The sequence below is a fragment of the Micropterus salmoides genome, unplaced genomic scaffold, assembly GCF_014851395.1.
Source record: "Micropterus salmoides isolate LMB-PRFRI ecotype aquatic unplaced genomic scaffold, ASM1485139v1 Ms_hic_scaffold_1, whole genome shotgun sequence".
In the NCBI taxonomy this organism is placed as follows: Eukaryota; Metazoa; Chordata; class Actinopteri; order Centrarchiformes; family Centrarchidae; genus Micropterus; species Micropterus salmoides.
In genome coordinates this window covers 29,324,199-29,348,048 of record NW_024040040.1, presented here as the reverse complement: position 1 = coordinate 29,348,048, position 23,850 = coordinate 29,324,199, and the positions used below count along the sequence as shown (strand labels likewise).

Below are 23,850 nucleotides of genomic sequence, written 5' to 3'. Positions count from 1 at the left end.
TTCTTCATATACATATTTTATTGTTGCACACAAGAATCTCTTAAATGCTTGCATGATGATAACAAAGTCAAAAGCCCCCCACACATTTAGTCATAAAGAGCCTAATGAGCCCCAAAAGGCCATGGCAAGGAGTTTTCAGGCAGTGTTTAAACATCACCAAGCAATCCTTGAGATTTGCAAGCTATAACAATGTAATTACAACTTTAACAATGAAGCATACAAACATGAAATGTAAAACAATGCTGTTTAAGGTAAGTTGAATCTAAGGTCAAAAAAGTACCAAGCTCTTAGAAGCTGCTTTTCAGAGTAGCTGGAAATATAAAGGCTTTGTAAATAATGATAAATTATTAAGTGAATGTTGGAAAATAAAGTCAGATTTTTTAAACAAGACGTGTCTGTGATTATACTGTAGCTTCATTCCATGTAAGTCAGCATTAATTTATAGTGCTATTGTATAAGGAAGAAAATACTTTCATTTATGGAATCCCATTTACTTATTTGGAATTTCCAAAGCATTGATGTGAGATTTCAAACAATGGATGTCCAATTTCCACATAGTGTCATTGGTCCTCAAGAACACTGTAACAATACTGTTCAAGTACCTGTACTTATTGGATTGTCCTACTGTAGGTCATACAGAATTGTGTGGAGCTAGTTAAGGCAGACAACTCAAATTGTTCGGTGTCCTGAAGTAGAGTGTGACACCTCTGAATAATAATATAATTTATATTTACTCTCACTGAAATCTTGACATTCTCTGTGTGAGTTGTCTGAGTGAACTATACTTTGCAAGTGAAAGGTGTAGTTGTAATATATTTTGTGCTGATTTATCCCTATCCAGCTCACCCTGAAATATCATTCAGAACAAAAGAGCATAGTATGAAAATACAATTAATGTACAATGAGCAATGTATCAGTAGCTTTATCAAGACATACAATAACGTCAAAATATGTATCCAAATCTGATTTACATTTATAATGTCAGGAATAGTTTAGCAAAGAGTAGACTCAACAATACACATCTAACACATAGGCATCTCAGCAAATACTCAGTTTACTGTCAGCAAATTATCATCTTTTAAATAAAGGATAGGTTCACATTTATTTTCAAATTTATCTTAATACTATAGTCACATGTCTTATGTATATTAAAAGTCAATGTTATAATTCTTCTTGTCCATACTGGCCATGAAGCAATCTCTTCAAAGCTTGACTAAACTGTAAAGGATGGGATACACTATCCACAGTCCTTCTGTGTAAAAATGCATTCTAATGTTGAGCTGAAGCTAATATGAGGCTAGTCTCCTCTACTCTGTTTTCTCACCGAGCCACAGTCCATAGTTGCAGGCATATATGTTGTTGTTGTTATGTCAAAGTCCCCATCAATATGTGGCTCCCCTTACCTTACAGCTGCACAAATCATTATTTTTATATTTACAATGAATCAAATGACTATGAGTAACATGAAATGTGTCGCTCATAGTGATAAACCCTCAGAGTATCAGCAACTGAGCAGTTCCCCTCAGCTAAACAGAACACTTACTTACTGTTTTTGGTTCAGTCTCAGAGCTCTCATCAACCTAATTTCCAGCAGTATTAGTCAGCTGTTTTCAGTAAATAGGCTGATAAACCTATTGTACACTACCTGCCCATCATCAAACAACAGACAGACAATGTAAGAGACTAGCTGGTGAACATAATGGAGCATCTAGCAGCTAAAGAGACAATTGTTTTTCTAAAGGAGCTAGTTGAGACCAAACTAGAGCTAAAATGAGAGGGAATATTGGACTTCAGGCGGACACAAACATGACTCCAAATAGATTTTGCTCTGTTTCTACTGGATGTGTAAGTAGGCATCTGAATACTGAAAACTTCACCATAACCTTTTAAAAGGTGATATATTAATATTTGTTTATAGCTTGTCTCTGCTGCCCCAAAGTGACGAAGAAATCAATTAATGTAGCTTTATCCTCTCCCAACTATAGCCCTAACTGCAATAAGTCATATTTAGGGCAATTAAGCCCTGTATCTAACCTTCAAGGGCAGTGCTGCAGAAAACACTATTCAAACTGGAAACAGAGTTCAACACAAGACAAAGATACAACTCTACAGGCAATATTATATCAGCAATAAGCCAACACTTGATTTGTCTAACTCACATTGCTGAAGCCTCATATTAGTTTTAGCTGAACTTTTATAGCGACCACTAACTCTGTCAATGTACATATTGAATGTGAGTGTGACTGTATTAAGATATTATATTATCCTTAACTACTATCCTTGTAAATAAGGCCAAATCAGAAATGATAGAATAACACTTTTTAAAATATTTGCTCTGGCAGTTAGTTCATTGAGATTTTGTGCTTCTGGTTTGGACCTCTTAAACAGGTCTTCAGTAGGTAAGGGATATTCCACAAGGTGGCATCATAAACTGTATAAAACATGGATGTAGTTTCTGTGACGGCACCCATACGTTTCTGAATAGCAATTGTGAAGCTCAGTGCAGTGACTCCAGCCATCCCCACATTGGCAGTGCCTGACTCCAGCTAATCCAAAAATGGGCAAAGAGGTGGAGCGTAGGTGGAGCTAGCAGACTGTTAGCGGTTTGCAACCTGTGACAGCACCTACCTCTCACTCAATACAACCATGGCCTTAATTATGCATAACTTTAAGCCTTAATATAATTAAAAGGTGAGTTTTATAAAATAATTGCTATTTAGACCATAACTATTTTTTACTGGGCTGTAAACATGCTTATTTCTGCTGTAAAGTCGAGCATTTTAAGATGGGGGTATATGGGGATTTACTCGCTTGAATCCAGCCTCAAGTGGCCATTTAAGGAACTGCAGTTTTTGGCACTTTCACGTTGGCTTCATTTTCCAGCTTGTGGGAGGCATGCAGTTAGTGAAAATTATTGCACGACCCATAGACTGATAACATGGGTTTGCCTCTGTAGAGTGACTTATTTTTGATACGCGCACTGATCAGAGAAGATTGTTCCATTTATACCATCACCACCATATTAATATTGTTTATTCAAAATATGGTTTAAATGGAAAGTGTGTGTTGTCAATGTCTTTGCCAATCACATTAGTCTTCTTTGTCTAATCTCGTAAGAGCTGACACCAGCAGCCTTCCAGCTTATAGTGTGTCCATGGTGCAATATAATACTGTGTGTATAAGTTCTCAGTGAACTCCAAACTAATGTGCTCACAAACATTCTTATTGTCCTGCTAGTTTTGCCCAAAGCATCACAGAAGCAGAGTTTAGGTTATGTCACAACATGAAACAAACAACTGCAAAGCTGCATTTAACTTGAATGAGTAACACTGACAATTCACTATATGGCAAACTGTTGACTTGCTCCTCTTCAGTCATTTTTTGCAAATTCGCCTGCCTCCCAGCGCAGAGCCATGGCGCTCTTGCGTCTTCCTCCGGTATAGACGTCTGGAAACTGAGAAAGACAGCTGATTGTTTACCTGCTTTCAAAGCACTTGTTTCTCCTCCTCCTCCTCCTCCACCTCCTTCACTTCCACCTCCTCTCTCAGGTTATTAAACTGAAGGTGGAATAAGAAATTCTGTTTTGCAAGCTACATGTTGCCACAATATTTTCTTTTTTTGCAAATTAAGACAGGGTACAATCAATATATGCATACACATTTAAATGATAAATACTTGCAATACTGATATTTTTCACGAGTTACATTAGAAAAACATAACGCATATTAAATTGTTTTATTGATGTTGTGTCTGTATAATAAGATTTAGTAACAGAATGTTTGAACAAGAACTTACTCTGTGATCGCAGGATAAAGCACAGCGATCCATCTTGTAGGCTGTTTTCATTGGTGATGATGGAGAGGATTTGCACTTCACTGGTACATCAACTAATAACAAAGACCAAAGATCAACATTAGCTTAAAAGTATACACACAAAGAGGGAAAAAGTAGAAAAAAAGTGTATGTTAGTGTGTTTTTTGCAGACATACCTGAATTGTGAAATGTCAAAGTGTCCATGTGATTTGACATCTTGTCTGTATTGAACCTGTCTTTGCCATACATATTTGCCCTCTCTTTTCTCAGCTCATCCTCCCTCTGCTTCACCATCTTAATCTCTTCATCCACCAGTGATATTGTGCTTCTTGAACGCAGCTTGAAAAAGGGGTTGTTCAGGAACATTTTTTCTTGGGGCTGCTCACAGGCTTTGTTGAGGGAGAACTCAGAGGCGCTGCGAATAATCAGATTGGATGTCTCTAGGATGATGAGGTTGGAGCCGCTGTCCTCGGAGCGCCACTCGCTGGACAGAGCAGTTACATTGTCTTTGCCATGTCTGGGGCTGGAGGTGAAATCCTTGCTGGGGTCAAGAATGATAATGTTGTTTGCCGACACTTCATGTTTCAGGGGTTCCTTAGTGGGTGAGGAGGTGATAATGAATGATGGCGTGAGTGGAGTGCTTATGGATCTGGGGAAGCTTCGTGATGGAGCACAGTCAGTTGATTTGCCCATCCTGGAGAGGCCCCTCTCTCTCCTGAAGTTTTCCTCCCTTTCCATTGATATGCGAATCTCCCTTTCAACTGGTGTTTCCGGGTCATCATAAGGGGACCTGTAACTGGAATCATCCAGGCCAGAATCCTCTGAGCAAGGGCTGAATTGGGTGTGAGGATAATCCCCAACCAGATTTAAGTTCTCCAGATCATGCGATTTCTTCTGGGTTCTTTCAATGTTGCGAACCGGTGTGTACATGAAGCTGTGACTGCCATGGAAGCTGGGCTGCTTGGTTGTAGGTAAGACAATCTTGTTTGTGGTTTGCTCCTCCATTTCCCTCCACTGTTTACGAGCCAGCTGGAAGTCCACATGCTCTGTGCTAACATTCTCACTCTTGGTCTCTTGTATCACACAGAAGTCTTTAGGTAGCTTCTTGTTTGGATCTGCATTGATGTGCTGTTGTTGGGTGGTGTGATTGTGATTGGCATCTCTGCCATTTTCACTCTCATCTTCAGAAATTTTGGACAAACCTTGAAGGCCTAAAGGGTTACATTTAACCTCTTGTGGAGGGGTGGAAAATGAACCAATATCCTCAGGTTGTTCCAGAACTTCTTCCACTTGTGGAACCTCATAACGAACCTCTTCAAAGTTGTCGTTTTCTTGTTCTTCAAAGTCTTTCACCTCAACTTTCTGCACAAAGAGCTCCTGGGCACTCAGCTGAAGACTGTCTAAATATGAGTCATCATCTTCTTTATTTATAGAAGACGAGAATATAGCTCTCCATTTCTCGTCTGTGTCACTATCTGAAGAAGCAGCTGCAATCTCAACTCTCAGACATTCGTCCATTTCTTCAGGATCAAGGTAATGACAGGACTCATTGGACACATCTGACATTGCCTCTTCTCTGATACACTGCTCTAATGTAGACTCATCTGTCATTGGTGGTTCAAATAGGATGGTATGAGCCTCTGGGTCCTCCTCTATGTCTATTTCCAGATTTTGATAGCCATCATCCTCAGGATTAAGGTCATTATCTTCAGCCTCAGACTCTGGCTCCTGCTCAGGGTACTGGTCAGGTTTAGGATCTTGCTCTAGCACAGAGTAGTGTCCCTGCTCTTCCTGTGTCTCAGGGTATTGCTCTAGTTCAGGGTCTTGTTCTGGCTCAGGGTATAGTTCTGGTTCTGGTTCAGGGTCTTGTTCTGGCTCAGGATACTGCTCTGGCTCAGGATACTGTTCTGGCTCAGGATACTGTTCTGGCTCAGGATGCAGCTCTGGCACAGGATACTGCTCTGGCTCAGGATACTGCTCTGGCTCAGGGACTTGTTCTTGCTCAGGATCTTGTTCTGGCGTGTCCTGCCTCCTACGATGGATCTCATTCTCATAAACACTGTCAGCACTGGAGAGTGTGTCAGACACAGATGAGGTGATTGACTCATTCCTGTTGAGGCCGCCATGCTTTGTTTCTAATATCATGGCTTCCTTTTGATCTTGATATGGCAATACAGTGCAAACACTGGCCTCTGAGCAGTCAGGCTTGAAAATCTCAATTGTGTCAGCTGGCAGGTTGGTTGTTTTGCCAAGCGTCACCTTTTCCCCTGGGGACTCTGATGAGTCTGTCTCTAAACAAACTTGCTCATCATATGTATTGAAATCCTTTCCCTGCTCAGGTGAATCAGCCACATCGACCTCCACTTCACAGTTCATTGCCAGCTCTGATTGTTCAGTGGTTTCCATGGTGACGGAGAAGGAGTTGAAATACTCAGTTGTGTTGCAACCTTCATTCAGTTCTTGTCCATCTGCTTCTCTGTCCACCACAGTAGCTTTCTGAAAAAATAAAAGAGAAAACAGAGAATAAGGAAAAGAGACATTCATTTTTCTGGGAGAGAGAAGGGAAAATCTTAGTTGTGACGGCCTTGTACCTTTGCTAAATGCATAGCTGAGTTGGGCATAGTTCTGTGCATTGGAATTAGTATAATTTTTTTCCACAGTATCCTTACTTCACCCTGCCATTATTTGCAGTCTCTTTAGCATGATCCCCTTCCCATGTGTTTTAATTTCCCCCATTCTTTGAATTTGCCTGTGTGACATCCCCCTCAAATAACCAGGAAAGTAATTTCCATGTAAAGAGATGATGAATTGCACTTGCCACTGAATGATAAGCCAAGACCATTGTTTGGACATGTTTTCAATATTGCACTCTATGTAACGCAGTACATTAGAAGAATTAGTCCACCATAGCTTGATTATATGTATGTGTGTGTGTGTGTGTGTGTGTGTGTGTGTGTGTGTGTGTGTGTGTGTGTGTGTCTGTGTGTGTGTGTGTGTATATATATATAGAGAGAGAGAGAGAGAAAGAGAGAGAAAGACAGAGAGAGAGAGACCATTCAAATAAGATCCATTCAAATAAGACCTTGTATTGTTAAACTGAAGACTAAAGTCAACCATGCATGACACTTAAATGTTCTGTGCCAGGCAGAAAAACACTTTCAGATGTATCTGTGAATGGATGGTAGGTGGTGGTGTGTGTGTGTGTGTGTGTGTGTGTGTGTGTGTGTGTGTTTGTGAGGGGAGTCTCTATATTATGTGTGCTTGCTGTTGCTGTGCTGAATGAATGTTTCACTAAGTGGGTTATGTGCATAAAGAGAGGAAGCACATCAAAAGCAGCTGAATTAGATGAAAATAAATCTGTTCTTATGTAAGACTGCAGAGCTGGGTCTGCCTCCCCCACACTGCTGGAGTGTCCCTGCAAGATGATTAGCTCTGTTCACACATGCAGTATACAGTATAATTACAGACATACAGATTACTATTACTTGTCATTGTGAGGGTCATCACTGGCTACATTCATTCCTTGACTTTTACATTACAAGATACACTCCCCAAATGCCACTAATTACACCTAGCTTGCTGTGGGTAACTATGGCTACAAAAATACACAGACTTCAGCAAGATCTAACCTCATTAAGCATTTTATCTGATCATACCTTTAGACTTTATTACCCCAAGAGAAAATTAGTTGTCACAGCACTGCACACATCAGACAACAACAGCACAGACAACAGTACACTCTCAGGCTCTCAATGACCCCTCAGGTTATGGAGTTACACAAATAAGAAAACACAAAGAGGCAGAGGTAAAGTGGACACCTTTTTGCCCTGTAACTGAAAAAAAACTTGGACCAAAACAATACAATGAAAAAAACATAGTTAATTAATTAACAAAAGTGCAAATCAGCAAACAGGCACATTCTAGTAAATATTAAATGGCTATTAAGCTTTTGCAGTCACGTTCAGTCTGCTCTGGAACTCCATGCATGGGGATCAGAGGTTTGCTGAATCAGTGACATCTTTTAAATTGCTTCTCAACATGTATCTTTTCAAAAAAGTCTTATTAATTCTCGTTCTGTTTTATTATGAGCATTTATCTTTATTGTTGGGGTTTTATTTTATTTTATTTTATAGCTTTACCATTTTTATTGCCAGATTTGATTTGCCTTAGTCCTGAAATGTTTTATCCTGGTCTCAAACATGTAAACCACTTTGTAACTTTGTTTTTGAAGAGCACAGTATAAATAGTTTTTAAAAAGTGTATTATTATTATTATTAAAAGTAGCCATTACTTTATTAAACTTGCAACATTGGTTTACTTTGTATTATATTTTTAGCATACATTTTTAGTACTTATTATTATTATTTTTTTATTTAATGGTATTTGGACTAATCCTAATTAGACTTTTTCTAGTGGCTTTAATAAATGAAGCTGGCATTATTCTAGATTTTCAAAACAACACGTTAGTCTGTCTCTCAGTAATTCAGAGCTACTTCTCCCCCCTGTCTGTGGCTCTCATCTCCAAGCCCATTGGTTCTTACTGAAGATTTAAACCTTAAATGAATGTTTATTCAAGAAAAACTGAGTTTTGTCTTGCTCAGGATTTATATTATATTATATATATTTATATTTAAGTGTGCAGAATAATTAGGCAACTATTAGTGTGCAGAGGCAACTAAATTACAAAAATCATTTCTATCAAATTACTTGTCTATTCTCATTTTCTAGAGTAAATGTAACAACATAAAATGACAATTTATTATTATGATTTTGTGACAAATATAGCCGGCCTTCTTTTCAATAACAGCTGATAGCAGCCCATAACAGTACCCCTCCTCCACCTTGCTGGCACCTGAACAATTCATGCAGAATGAGTTCAACATTTCAAAAGTTTGGTGGATCTTTGCAGCATGGCTGGGTTGCAGCTGAGTCATTCCATGAATGTAGTTGAATTTATGTCCCACATCTTTTTAAGGAGTGATTTCAAGCAAAAGTTTTGAAAATGTGTCTTTCTATGTGAAAAGTCAAACGAATTACAATGTTAATGTCTTGGAGATGTACATCCAGTAATATGGTAATTTAAATATAGTTGTGTGCTATTGTATTTATTTTAATATTCATGAATTTTATGAATTAATTAATAATTATTTTTAATTATTAAAACATTATTAATCTGTGTCCTGTTTATAGCGCAACCCTGTTACCGTAACATGACCCACCTACTAAAATAAATCAAATCTTAACAGAGAGTAGAAGTGGTTAGTGCAGCTTCCGGTTATGGTGGCGGAGTGAACAGCAGCATGCTCTAGAGCTCTCTCTGGATCCGAGATTTTGATATTTTACACGCTGACGAACACCGGAGAGGCTGAAATAAATAAAACAGCTGAATGCCACCTTAAAAGATGGAGGAGAGGAAGAAAAACAAGTAGACTATCAGCCAGTGTTAGCATGGCTAGCAGCAAAGCACCACAAGCTGACAATGGCCATGGCTTGGACACCCAACCTCCAGTCTGGTTCATGAGAGAGATGGAAAAATGACTGATGTCATCCTGAAGAAATGCTGCCAGTCTCAACCAAGTAGCTGTATCTTTTGAAAGAAGGGGGGCTACAATCTAACACGGACAAAGTGAACCAACTGGAGCAAAACTGTACAGAGCTACAGCAGTCACTTACCAGTCTACACCAAGACTTTGACGAGCTGGTTGAAAAACGCACAGTGGCCAAGGCTCAGCTCAGGGTGCAACTCAACAACCAGAATCTGAGGATTGCAGGATTTCCAGAGGAAGTTGAAGGTAGTGACACTGTTGCTCCTTTGGTAAAATGGTTACCATCGATATTGGATCTTCCGCACCAAATGCTTCAGAGGAAGCCACGGGAGAGTGCGATTCAATTGATAATGTTTCTCCACTACAAAGACACTGTTTAAATGCTAGATGCTGCGAAAAGAAAGAAAAGAGAGCTCCTATATGGCAACTCCAAACTCCACTGACCTATCTCCCACTCTAAGCAAGAAGCGGATGGCTTTCAGTGCAGTAAAGAGCTGGTTCCACCAGAGATAAAGGCGTGAGATATGGGATGTTTTATCCTGCAACCTTTATACCTGTAGCAGGGGGCAACACAGGCGTTCGACTTGCTAGTGGCAGAGCGATTTCTATGCAGGAAATTCCTGGACATGTTTGGACAAGATATTAAACATGTACGATGTCTGTGAAGGTTCTCAGTCATCCAGGTCATAGTTATCCAAAGAAGGTTAAAGTCAACTGGACTTGGTTGAAGATACTAGAAGTCCCTCATCTGAGAGACTTCAGTTCTGACTGACTATAGGGAAACTCAACTATTTAACCTCTGTGGGGTCGTTTGCCAGGATCATCAATACCGCTTGTTCGTTAGTGCTCCTGGCTGTTGTAACGACAGCCGTTATGGCCGTTAGAACCACCCAAGGCCAAGTCTGAACGACTATCGTTGGCATCTTCACCTGCCAAGGCCAAGAGGTTACGTTTGTTAAGTTTCCTAGGAAGTGATGAAAGGACAGCATTGTAAGTGGGGGATAAGTGGTGGCGAAGACCATGGTGATGGTTTGAAAGAAGTGTCAAGGAAGCCATTTACACCCGGGTTGAGAACTAACTACGGACTGACTCAAGAATGTTCTCTGCGCGGAAAAAACTGCAACAATCCTTTCTCCAGCGTATTTAGGGGTGTACTCACTTTTGTTGCCAGCAGTTTAGACATTAATGGCTGTGTGATGTGTTATTTGGAGGGGACTGCAAATTTACACTGTTATACAAGCTGTATACTCACTACTTTACAAAGTGTAGCACTTTGTAGCAAAGTGTAATTTCTTCAGTGTTGTCACATGAAAAGATATAGTGAAATATTTACAAAAATGTGAGGGGTGTACTCACTTTTGTGTGATACTGTATATAATCCAAAAGGATGATACATTTAATTCTAGTGAGATTAATAAGGCTTTTTTGAGCTACTATATGTATGTATATGGATTTAACCCCGCAACCATAAAGCACTTTTTGGATAGGCTTGATTTCTCTGCACTGTCAGACTATAATGAGGAGACACTAGAGGGCAGTATTACAAAAGAGGAGGTGTTGAAAGCCATAGCCTTGCTTGCCTCACCAGGCAATGACAGATTCCCCATGGAATTCTACAAGGCATTTAGTTCCAAACTGATAGGACCTATGCTCACAATGTTTAATTCTGAGAGTCTACTTGTTTCTACAAACAAGTAGACTCTCAGAATTAATGGAGCAAGCACTAATTATTGTTCTGCCCAAACAAGGCAAGAACCTCAAGCTTTGCAGCTCATACAGGGCTATTTCAATTCTACCCAGTGAAAATTAAATTTACTCCAAAGTTCTTGCTCTACAACTAGAGAAGGTTCTTTCTGACATAGTCAACATTACCAAACTGGATTCATTAGAAATAGATCATTGTTTGATAATGTAAGAACGTTCTTGATCTGCCCATGACTCTTTATTTTTGTTTGTACCAAAGTGCCTTGAGGCAAATTTGTCATTGGTAATATTCACTTTTAGCTTGGAATTTGTTTCTTCTACAATTTAAGTGAATGTTCCTCGAAAAACTATTTAGTTTCTTTGCAGTACTTAAGCAATCTTAATATGCTTCACTATAAAGAAGGCAACATTGTTTTTAATAGCTACTAACAACAACAACTTTTAGACTGAATCATACCCCCTCATGAGTACTGCAGCACTTTGCCAGCTTCTAATTGGCTAATTGACTCAACTTGTCAGGGCACATTTAGTGACAAAGAAAACAACCACCATGTTCATATTTTTCACATTGTGGGTCTGTTTCTCACTAAAGGAGCTGTCTCCTCAGCAGTGGAACAAAGCTCAGGCCACACTGTTTTCTCCACTCATTTTGTGAAATTCTGTAAATTGAAGCTTAACTGACAATTGTTTTAAAAAATGTCAAATAAAACTTTTCAATGAGACTAAATGGCATTCCTCAAAAATGTACTCCCATTTTTTGATGTGCTATATGTCCAAGCCTGATGAACATCTTTAACAAGGGTATGGTGCACTCAATATTCTCTGCCTCTAAAATTAGTGCACCAACACTAATCAGCTGCCCCGGCTCACAGTAGGCTTCTGGTCATTTTTGGGGATGGTGCTGTGCTGTGTTGCGCGAGTAACTAACTCACTAACTAGTGAGTAACTATTTTTTATTTTACATTTTAAACGATTAACTCTCAGTGATTCCAGTCAGCTTCATGGTTCACTAGTAAAATGGGAGCACTAGTTACAAATGTTAACAGTCAGGTGATGCTGAACCTGGGTAGAGGTGAGCTGACATCAAAAATTCAAAAATATAAAATATCTGCTTTTAAGTGTAGGACTAGCCTGCCCTGACAAAATGGATTAAAGACTCGATACGCTTGTGTTATTAAAGGCTCTATACTGTATTAAAAGCAGGCTATGCAGATGTTAATAACAAAAGCTGTTACATTTAAGCTACTTTCACCAACCAGTATTATGAGATACTTCCTTCTGTTTAAAAAATTGCAGAAATTTATAAATGACAAAGATGCGACACATGCTATAAAGTGGCTATGTTGCAGTCCTTCTTATCTACCTAACTGTCTGAAAGCTCCATAAAACGTAACAAATACCTACATGGATATAAAATTACATAACACAATAATACAATAAGAGACCATTAAAATTATTTTCTCCCTTCCTTTTCATTCCCAAACAGCCTGTCACAATCTCTTATTTGCCAGCGGAAGTTTTCTATAACACACACATACACACACGCCTACAAGGACACATGCATGTGACAGACTGAGTACCATGGTAACCATCAACAGGCCTGATTCACTGCACTCCTCAGCTCTTGCCTTCTCCACCTCCTACTCACCACCTCATCAGCACACTGTTAAATGTGATGGGGAGCAGTACTGCATTCATGTCATGTAGGGAAAGTGATAAATACAAACATCCTATTAAAGATCCAGTGTGTAATATTTCTGAGGATCTATTGACAGAAAAGCAATATAAGATCCATAACTATGTTTTCAGTGTTGTATAAAGACCTTACATAATGAACTGTTATGTTTCTATTACCTTACAATGAGCCATTTCTATCTACATAACCGTGGGTCCCACATACATGGAGGTCGCCATGTTGCCTCACCATGTGTCTAAATTAGCCGTCACTACATTGTTGTTGTTCTTCTATAATTCCGGCAGTGTAGACGCTCGTCACTACATTGAATGCATACGAAGAAGAAGAGTAAATAATAATAATAATAATATACAGTCTCTGAGTAGTTTATCTGGTTTTAACCCCTTAATGACTATTGTCGCATATTCGCATCACACTTCTTCCTTTCAGACTGCAGCTGAGATAGTGTTTGTATTCCCCAAATGCCTGTTTGTGCATATTCCATACGTACCTGGGAACCTTTTGCAAGCACTGGTTTCTCGTTTATGCCTGTTGTCGCTAATTTGCGTCATACCTACATCATACCTGAATTTATATCTTTTCTATGTTCTATAGACAAATTAACAATTTCCACTCAATTTAACATTAACCTGAAAGCAAAACAGAAATAATTTTTTTTATTGTAAATATATTCAGGCATCAAGGGGTTAAGTAAGAAGTGAAATTTGGACAAATAGAGGACTAACATTACACATATTATTTAGCACAAGCCGACAGTGTGTGGATCTTTGTCGTCAAAGAAGCAAAAACTTGATGAAGCCAGACGAGTCAGGAGAGATACAGACAGATGACGGCAGAAATAAAGGATATAATCGTTGTGGATTTTCCCAGATGGAAGGCTCTGATGGGGGACAAATATTTTCAAAGTTGTCTGTTTTCTGCTGGACAAGTATTTAAGAGAGAAAACTAAGAGAAGTGACGTGTTTCCCCTGTCAATGTGAAAAATATAGTTCGATTGTAATTTCATTAACATTACTCTCCAGTGTGTGTTCTGGCTTTGCTACATTGACAGAAATGTGCCGCTTATGTTGGTAAGATAATCAGCTGATTAACTGGCAATAAAACTGTAACTTACAGTATGGAAGCTCAGATCAGCCAGCTATACTTACTGCCCTGGAAAAAAAAATATGCAGTTGGATTGTAATTTCATGTAACCTTAGTCTCCAGTGCTTTGGCTTTGCTACATGGACATTAATGTGTCGGCTGAGACAATCAGCTGATTAATTGGAAATAAACCAGTAGCCTACAGCATGGAAGCTCAGATAAGCCAGCTAAACTTTTACTGCCATAGAAAAAATATGCGCCAGTCCCTGTAGTAGCCGAGAAGGACCATGCAATAGAGAGTCTAAGGAAAGAATTTCAAGGTCTCAAGAATGATGTTGCACGCCTCCTTTCTGCATCTGTGACTGCATCAGCAAGTGTGGCACAGCATGTAGACCAGAACCACAGCCATAAGGCTAATGGAAACTCATATGCACGTGTGAAGCAGAGAGCTTCCAAACCCCAGTATCGTGCTGATGTCTTTTGCTACAGGTGTGGTGAAGATGGTCATTTCCAGCGGGAGTGTCAAAACCCAGAAAATCTCAGAAAAGTGAACAAGTGTCTCCTGAAAATAAAACAGCCGACGGGAAACTTTCCAGGGGCTCAGTAGAGGAACGGCCTGATGCTCAGGAGAAGATACGTTCCACAAGGTGTGACACGCTACCAGAAAAGAAGGCTGACCTGCCAGAGGATTTAGTTGGACCTAGCTCTATTGTCTCAGTACAAATTGAGGGCATTTACGCCAAAGCTTTACTTGATAGCGGGTCCCAAGTTACCCTACTGTATCGCTCCTTTTATGGCAAGTATCTGAAGCACCTGCCTTTGACCCCTATTGAGTGCCTTACGCATTTGTGTGGACTACAGGACGTTAAACAGGAGAACGGTTACGGACCAGTATACAGTCCCTCGTGTTGAAGATGCTCTGTCCTGCCTGAGTGGTAGCCAGTGGTTCAGCGTGCTTGACCTCAGAAGTGGCTATTAGCAGATCCCATTAGCTGCTGCTGACAAAGAAAAGACAGCTTTCACTTGCCCAGCAGGGTTTTATCAGTTTGAGCGGATGCCGCAGGGATTTGTGGGGCACCGGCCACATTTCAACGAGTCATGGAGAGGACTGTTGGTGATATGAACCTACTGGAAGTACTGGTGTATCTGGACGACGTGATCGTTTTTGGAAGAACATTAGAGGAACATGAGCAGCGCCTTCTTAAAGTCCTTGACAGATTAAAGGAGGAAGGCCTGAAGTTATCGTTGGATAAATGTCAGTTCTGCTGCCCCTCTGTTACCTACCTTGGCCACGTTGTGTCTAGCAATGGCATTGCTACAGACCCTTCAATGACTGAAGCTGTGAAATCACGGCCACGCCCAGAAAACATCACTGCTCTTCGCTCCTTCCTCGGTTTCTGTGGATATTACAGGCGTTTTGTAAAAGATTTCTCCCGAGTCTGTTATCCACTCAAGCAGTTGCTTCAGGGCTGCATTGTGGCTGGAAAGACAAAGAAAAAAAAAAGGACATCAAAGAGCAGAGGAAAGCACGACTGTCATATGTGCTGCATGTTGATGCGAGCAGAGAAGGTTTAGGAGGTGTCCTCTATCAGGATCAGGGAGAAGGTTTGCGAAGGTCACTCAGAAAAGTGCCAACCACGCCAACAAAGAGAAACATCCTGATGTGTCATTGTTGTTGAAAGAGTGGGAAAAGCTAATGGTCAGAGACTCTGTGTTGTATAGGATGAGCAAGCCCCCAAACAAACCAGTTCGGCAGCAACTGTTGCTCCCACAAGAGTTCAGAACAACTGTGCTCCAGTCGTTGCATGACCAATCGGGCCACCTGGGGTCTGACAAGACCTACGGCCTGATACGAGAGAGGTTTTATTGGCCTCGCATGAAAGTTCAGATTGAAAGGTACTGTAAGAGCTGTCCGAGGTGTATTCAGAGGAAGACGCTGCCTAAGAGAGTTGCTGAGTTGTCACATCTTAACAGTGATGGGCTGATGGATCTCGTCTGTATGGATTTTCTGACGATTGAGCCTGACTCCAGAAATATCTGCAATGTGCTCGTAGTTACAGATACTACACGAGATATGCTAAAGCCTGTCGCTAAGGTTCTGTGGGAACAGTATTTTGTCCACTATGGTTTACCAAGAAGGGTGCACTCAGATCAAGGCAGGGATTTTGAGAGTCGCCTCATCCATGAACTGTTGAGCATGCTGGGCATTTAGAAATCCAGAACCAATCCCTACCACCCTCAGGGTGATCTACAGCCCGAGCGTTTCAACAGAACTCTTCTCGACATGCTTGGAACCTTGGAAACTCAAGACAAAAGTAAATGGAGTAAACAACTCAGCCATCTTGTACATGCGTACAATTGCACAATGAAACAGTCAACAGGCTATTTTCCATATTTTTTTATGTTTGGACGAGAAGCCAGGCTGCCAGTAGACGTGACATTTGGGGTCTCGAGTGATGGCACAACCACAAAATCCTACTTTAGGTACGTTAAAAACATGAAGCGTGAGCTCCAAGCTGCTTATCAGTTAGCTGAGAGGATGGCAGAGAAGAAAAATGAAGGGAACAAGCAACGCTATGATCAGAGAGTTCGTTTCTGTCCATTACATTCTGGGGACAGGGTCTTGATCCGAAACCTTGGATTAGAAAGGGAAGCACAAGCTTGCTGATTGGTGGAAGGATACTCCTTACATTGTGGAGAGTCAATTGCCTGGGTTGCCCGTGTTCAAACTGAAGCCAGAAAGTGGACATGGCTCTGAAAAAATACTGCACCGCAATCACATTCTGCTGATTGGACAGGAACTGCAGCTGCGGCCTGAGATGAACAAGGAGCCACCAAAACCAAAAAGGAGAGCTAGTAAACGGCTCAAAGAAAAGAGAACAGAGAACTATGATACTACTTGCTTACCAGCCTCAGAACTGGAGGATAAGATGGAGTCAGCATCTGATTCAGAGGATGATGAGATGGGTGTATGGCATGACTATCATCTACCCCAAGAGTCATCAGGACCAGAACCTCGGAACAATGATCCCTCTGAGCCTTTCAGCCTGGATTTGGATCTGGCTCTTCTCACAAGTAACTCAGAAATGGATGAGACTCCAGCTGAAGAACCTGCCGCCGTGGAGGAGGATGACCATTTGTTACAAAATGTGACTGCAGGAATTGTGGAACGAGAGAGGCATATTGAGACACAGCTGTCAGATGAAATAGCTGAGAGACTAAACAGTGTAACAGAAAGCTCTGACAAGACAACTCGACCTCAAAGACTAAAGAAAGCTCCAACCAGACTAACTTATGACTCACTAGGGAACCCGACATCAGTGGCAGTTGGTACACATAGTGCTACCGTAGTTAAGATCGATGACAAGAAAGATTCTTTATCCCTATCTCCTATTAAGAGATACAAAAGCACTTTTTACAAGTGGATAGGTTAAAGGGAATGTTAATAACCATGCCTAACACAATCGTTTTTTTTTATGTGATTTACAGTGTTAGACATGTCATGAGGACATGACCGTTTTTGGTGGGGGGAGAGTGTAGCACCCTGCTAGTTTGGGTTATATAATGTTTATTTCAGTAACAAATGTACAGGGTAAATTGAGACATGGACTGGTTAAAGTTACCATTGCTGTGTAATAGTTTTAACATGTGCATTAATATGGAGTAATTTAAAGTTGGTAAGATGTTGAAATGTCCAATTTTCTATGTAGCTCTTGAATCTCTCAAGTCCATATAATCGGAGGTTTATTCGATAGTCAGGTTTCAGTCTGTTATTAGCGAATCAGTGATTACTTGGAGATGTTGTTGGCAACCTATCGGGTTCTAAGGGGGGGTGAGCGAATAAAAAAAAAAGTGACGGTCTGAGAGCGAAAGAGAGGTGAACAGCACAGCCACGTTGAGCGCTAGTTTTAGTTGTGATAAATGTTTAACGCAATGGGAACGGACTGACCCGGTATCGGGTATGTAATCGATTTTCACTGTTCTAGCTGTTTTCCGTCCAAAAACTGCGGCGCTTTGTGTCCACAGAGATCGTCTGGCGGGCAGCCATCTTGGTGAGGTCGGCTGCGGTCTTTAGTTTCGTTTGTGTCACGAGGTATGAGAGCCGAAGAAGAGTGTAGTTTGGCGGAGGCGATCTTTATCGGTCTCTGCTGGCGAACCGTAGGAGCTACACAGACATGCAGGATATGCCTGAAATCGTCTCGTCGAGACGAACACCCACAGCCCTGTAGGATGTTCTGTTCTCCAGATGTGGGCCTGTAAAGCATGGGAGTGTTTTTTGGTCATTTATATTGACTGTTATCAATATTTCAGTGTTTTGGAAGCATTATGTTATTTGGAACTAGTTGGATGGACAGAAATAATGTTTTGAAGACAACTACCAATAAAAGTGAACATATAAACAGTAAATATGGCCAAAACATGGACATTCGCCTGGTATATTTTTGAAAGATTGTGTAATAACTGCTGTATATCAGTTTCTTTTCATCAAATTTACAGTTACAGTTGTATTGTAGGTGTATTAGAAGATATTCAGGTGCATTATAGTCTACCTTAGGATGGTTTTGATGGTTTATTGCATCAAAATAAAGCTTTTTTTACCAGGCGAGGATGAAAATATTATATTTTTTCTGTATTTCATATCCATGTAGTCTGTAATGGTAAAATAAATATGTTAATCTACAATGGATTTATATTCTTTAGCTTCTGACCTTTCAAAGGAGACCAGAATTATGCATCTAGGCCTAATGGTTGAGGAGATATTACGGATTTATTGTGGATATGTTATTTTTCCTAGAAATAGGTGCCAGGTAGGAGGTGGTTTTAAATTACGTTGCAGTTAAGAGTTAGAGACCGGGTAGATTTGGTGTTAGAGGTACCGGACACAGGAACAACGTGTGTATTTGGACTGTTTACGCCATAAGTCTGAAGCTGAAGAATATATGGTGAACTGTTGTTAGCGTGGTAGCACTGCAGCTAGCGGAGTGAAGAGGAGACACGTGCCTGAGGAGAACTGTTGTTCGACTGTGGGAGACGGCTACACTTCATGGAAGCAGTCGCGGTGCTGACTGACCGCCACCTTACATCAGAGGAGATAATTCTGCACACTAGGAGTCTATAAGGAGTTCTTCATCGCCCAGTTCGGAGCGGGACACAGGGTTTGAGAGACAGAAGTCCCAACTTTCGAGTTTCCTAAGGAACCGTGAGTGACATTACAGACTTTATTTGCTAGGTTTAAATGAGCTCCAATAGCGCGCCAGCGTAACGTTATATGGTACAAACGGAGAACTGAGTAACTGAGGGGTGGGGCCTTGCAATAAGGCCCATACAAGTGGGAGTGTAAGAAATGCATGGTGCGAACTACTGGGGAGCCAAGGGGGAGCTTAGCTTCTCTTGATAAGACATCAGCTCCCTTAAAAGCATGATTTGGGATCTTTTGGGGGTCTCTAAAATATTGACAGCGTGCTATTGACATTAATCTCTATATTTCTCTATCATCATGGATCCATGTGTAAAATCAGGAGCATCAGACTTCATCCAGCCAGACGGAACGATCACCGACCGTCCGCAGCAGGGCGCAATCTCCTGGCCCTGTACGCTCCACCGCCCCACTACCTCTCCGGTACAGGTTGTGTCGTTAGTACAACCGATGCGCTGTGAACGTTTCGTGATCATTCCCTCTAGTTGGATGAATATTCCGTATGATCCATGCACTACTGCAGCTGGGGGCTCTCCGCAGCGTCACGCAACTTTCTGAATTCTTCCCTCTCACAGAGAAAATAAAGGTCAGGTTGCAAAAACAGCCACAGCTGTTGTGTGAAGCGTAATTGTAGCAAAATGGCTGCGTATTATAATAATATAATAAGACAAACATGCTTGATATGAGTTGATGATTTCACAGTCAGCCCCAGGCCTACATGCTTGCAGCTATTAATGATTCAGCAGTAAGAAGGGGCAAAAAAGTGAGCTCCCCCGAAAGCTAGGGTATAGTTCGCACGCTGAGGAAATGTATATAAGCTAATCTGTGTCAGTTGCTCCCTAGGATCAATGCACAGATTCACATGTGCTATGCAGTTGGATTTATAATAAAACTTGTATTGAATTTAACCCTTGTGGATGACAGTGTTTCATTGAAAGAAATTACAATCTGGCCCAGCCAAAAGTTTCTCTACGATCATATGATTGGATTCTGGAAATTATTCCCACATGTCCTTTTTGGTATTGTCACAAGGACTCTGAGAAACATTTGTTCAAAAAGCCTGCTTGCATTTATGGCAAATCTGTTATAATTGGAATGTAGCATTAACCTTTTCATTTGATTTATCTAGTGTACCATTAAAGCTGCAGTCAGCAACAACATGCAAAACATGCAAAACCTTCTGCGTCTCTCTCTGCTGCTTGTATTACTCCGCTAGCCCCTCCCACCAAACCTCAAGTTTGTATGGCAGCAGAAGGAGCCAGTTGCCCCGAGGCTACATCCACACTACTACATTTTCATTTTAAAACACAGACCTTTTGCTACGTTTGCACCTCCCATCCAGACTAAAAGGGCGAATCCGAAGACCTAAAACCGATTACTTTTACATTAATGCAGACAGGTGAAAATGGAGGTCTTTAAAAATGATGACGCAGACACATTTGGTTTCTTCATTGGGTCTTATAAGTCATGCAAAGAAAAACACAATGCTATTGACAGTATTTTTGGCTTTGGTATTTTAATTAAAATATTTTTATTTTATATATATGTTAATATTATTTTTTGTGCAAATAACACTTATACTGTGCATGTTGCCGTATTTGCTCTGCAACAACCCCCAGTCTGTTTTTCTGCCGCTACAGTCGCTTTGTACTCTTGTGTTACTTCCAGTAACAGTTTCACCTCGTTCCACCTCTGTGTCGGTCCATGAAAAAAAAACTGGTGTGGTTATTCGCCACATTCTTTGTTTGTCTGTAGTAGTAGGCTACTTTCTTCAGTAAACAATGTATGACGCCACTAGATGTGTGTTTTCAGTCATTTTATTATAGACGGAGATCAATTCTGATACGCAGCTAAAACACTGGTGTTGACAGAGATCCTTTTCATTTTATAACAAAAACGTAGTACCTTGTCCCGCGTAGGGCTTGCTCTCCATGTCGAGAGTCTCACGAAGACCCCAGTCCCTCTTCTAAAAGACAGCCCTCCAACGTTTAGCGGCCCTGGGCAGAGCACCCCAGTTTTCAGAGGCAGCTGCGACAACGTCTTAACAGCGGGATGAGAGGCTAGTGCACCACTGTCCCCATTGTTTGTCATCATGTCTCTTTGCTCCTCATCGATACATGGTTCAAATTACGGGGGTCTGACCCCCTGAATTAAGACTTGGACACCCCCCCCACCAAAGATGCAAAAACAGTCTTATCTAAAATTTACCATTTCCTAACCTTGACATTAGTTAGTGTTGTCTTCCTGCATGACTTGCAGCTGCTCATCAAAGTTCAGTGCATCATACGCTAAAGGAGAAACTGTAAGTTAATGTCAGTAGTTAGCTATCTAGCTTGTTTAATTCACTTACCTTTCATACCTTCAGAGTTTCATAATTTGCATTTCTGCTCACCTACAAAGTCCTTCATGGTCTGGCACCAACATATCTTAAAGAGTAATAGTACCTTATTATGCCACAAGAAGACTGCATGTTACAAACTTGATTTCTTCAGTAGTTTTGTGCTTTAACACCCCTCTCCTTTCTTTCTCTGTCGCTTTCTGACTCCAGAGCTGTGGTTATAATAGTCTGTATTTGTAAAGCGGCTTTTTAGTCTTTGCAACCACACAAAGCACTTTACACAACATTCACACACACTCATACACTAACGGCACAGAGAGGAGTCAAAGGTGCCAACTGCACATTCAAACGTAACGCACAGCGGCATCGTTAGCCCCCCTGGGTTTTTTGAAAAGCCCCGGATCTCAGAAGGGTTTTTAACAACAACAAACAACAAAAGGCCGAAAATTGAACGCGGGAGCGAGCGAGAGATTATTGTTATTATTTATTCTCCTGCAAATTAGCGGAGAATAAGATGATCCAGCTGTAGCTCTGTGTCTGTCCTCTCTGCTCCACCTGAAGCTGTGAGCTGCACTTTATCAGAGTCGCTGAAATGAACTTGTGTCGATTTGTGGTGAGGTTGATCACCTGATAGGCATAGGAGGCATTATACATATTTCATTTCAAAATCTATGTTTTGTCCCCACTCTTTCCTAATGTAAAGTTTTATTTTGCATTGCCTGGCTCATATAGGAGGCGTTTACTAAGTGACCAGTCAATCACTCACACACTCCACATCAGTCCCGGACAAAATGTATCCTATAGAAATGTTTGGGGAGAAAAAAAGAAGTTGCTCGAGGCCGGTGCAGCTTCTTCTTTTGTGCTGCTGTTACTTCTAGCTGAAGGCAGCAGTGATGGTGTCTGCAGCAGGGGTGGGTACATCTAATGTAGATCTACTCTTAATTTCGCTACATTTTCCATTCATACCTTCATAAGTTAACCAGTCTATAATCTGCATTTTGCTTCATTAACCGAAATGAGCTGTGATCCAGGCTGTGTGCGTGCAGTTACGCAGTAAAGCGCTGGTCGGTGTTTGTCACAGTCACAGAGCTGGGCGGATGCAAATATTTAGAAAATCAGGCAAATATCAAAACACAAATATCTAGGCTTTATTGCTCTACAAATACAACTGAAATCTAGTGAGCGCACACCACGGCACTGGTGACCGTGTTGGAAAGCAGCCTGCGTCGCTCTTTCACGAGAAAGACTTGCTTTCTCGTGAAAGAGCGAAACACTTTCACTTTCCATTAATGGCGCATTAAAAGCGTCTTTAGTCTCTGGAGAGAAAATGAAGCCTACACACTGTAACATCTATGTCAGATGATCACTGCATTGATTGAGATATATTAAAAGTGTCCTGTTGTTGAACAGGTCATAGCTTTGGACATTAGCCTGTTTCTTTTCTTTAATACACATTGGTTACTATCTGTTTGAGAGAGAGTGAGAGTGTGAGAGAGAGAGAGAGAGAGAGAATATGGTGGATAAAAGTCCTGTTGGGTTTTACGCACGACGCACAGCTTCTTCTGTATGCAGGTTTACCTGCTTCAACAACGAGCTGCTCTCGTGTTACTGCCACAATAATTCTTTGCGTTGTGAAGATTATTTAGATGCTTCAGGAATAATGACATTGTATTGGCAGCCTGCGCTACTGCAAAACAAGTGTTTTGGTTGGCTACATCTCCATAATAAAAGGCACAGGTAACAAAAGTTGGCTGGGCAGCAAAAGTGATAGGCTATTTTAAAGTGACACCTTCATGGAGATTTAAAAAGGAAAATATTTGTAGAAATAGCTAAATTACAGATAATCAGCTTCTTCACTGCATTTACAGGAATATTTTAATGGGCTACTTAAAAAAATAAACTCATCAAGTTGCCTAGTCTAATGCAATAGACAGTCAATTTTTACTCTGATAGCCTATCTTGACCTTTCCTCATGTGAACACATAGGGGCTGTGATCCTGCACAACAAAACATGCAAGAATTAAATCCCCACACTACCATGGATAGTAGTGGTGCAACGGGTTGAAGACTAGTATGGACCACTGAAGACGTGGTATGGATCCGTTCCACATGGTGCGGTACGCAGGTGGACCGCGGATTGATTGCAAACTTTATGATTTATCCTGTTTCACCTCTCAAAATATCCTTTATTCTGGAAATGTCAGAGAACCCAGTTAGATTCTGAATGTGCAGAACTTTGAACATGAGCAAAAAACCTGCTGAAACACAGGAGCTATTAAAGTCCAGGAGTTTATAAATGAATTAAAATGATTTAATTTATTATTGATGAGGTAAAAAGATGCCACATGCACATTTAAAGAGGTTACCTCAATCAGTCACGCCTGCATGTGTGTTGATTCAGCAGTGATAATATTAAAAGTTGATCTACAGGAGAAACATATCTGAAAGCAACCCAGAATGCCTGAGAGCTGCT

At 40.8% G+C, this 23,850-nt stretch overlaps 1 protein-coding gene across 4 annotated transcripts in view; it reads right to left on the bottom strand.

Annotated features, from left to right (window-relative positions):
• palmdb (palmdelphin b) overlaps positions 1 to 23,850 on the bottom strand; it is an 82,894-nt gene continuing 59,044 nt past the window's right edge. For 3 of the 4 annotated variants that reach the window (XM_038723442.1, XM_038723451.1, XM_038723458.1), the window contains 3 exons: positions 3,990 to 6,309; positions 3,796 to 3,887; positions 1 to 3,454 (listed from right to left, as the gene is read on the bottom strand). In XM_038723442.1, coding sequence (XP_038579370.1) covers positions 3,371 to 3,454; positions 3,796 to 3,887; positions 3,990 to 6,309 — 2,496 coding nt within the window. In that variant the 3' untranslated portion in view covers positions 1 to 3,370. Of the gene's footprint in view, positions 3,455 to 3,795; positions 3,888 to 3,989; positions 6,310 to 15,126; positions 15,323 to 23,850 lie in introns of all 4 variants that reach the window. The other variant, XM_038723466.1, reaches the window with a different exon arrangement.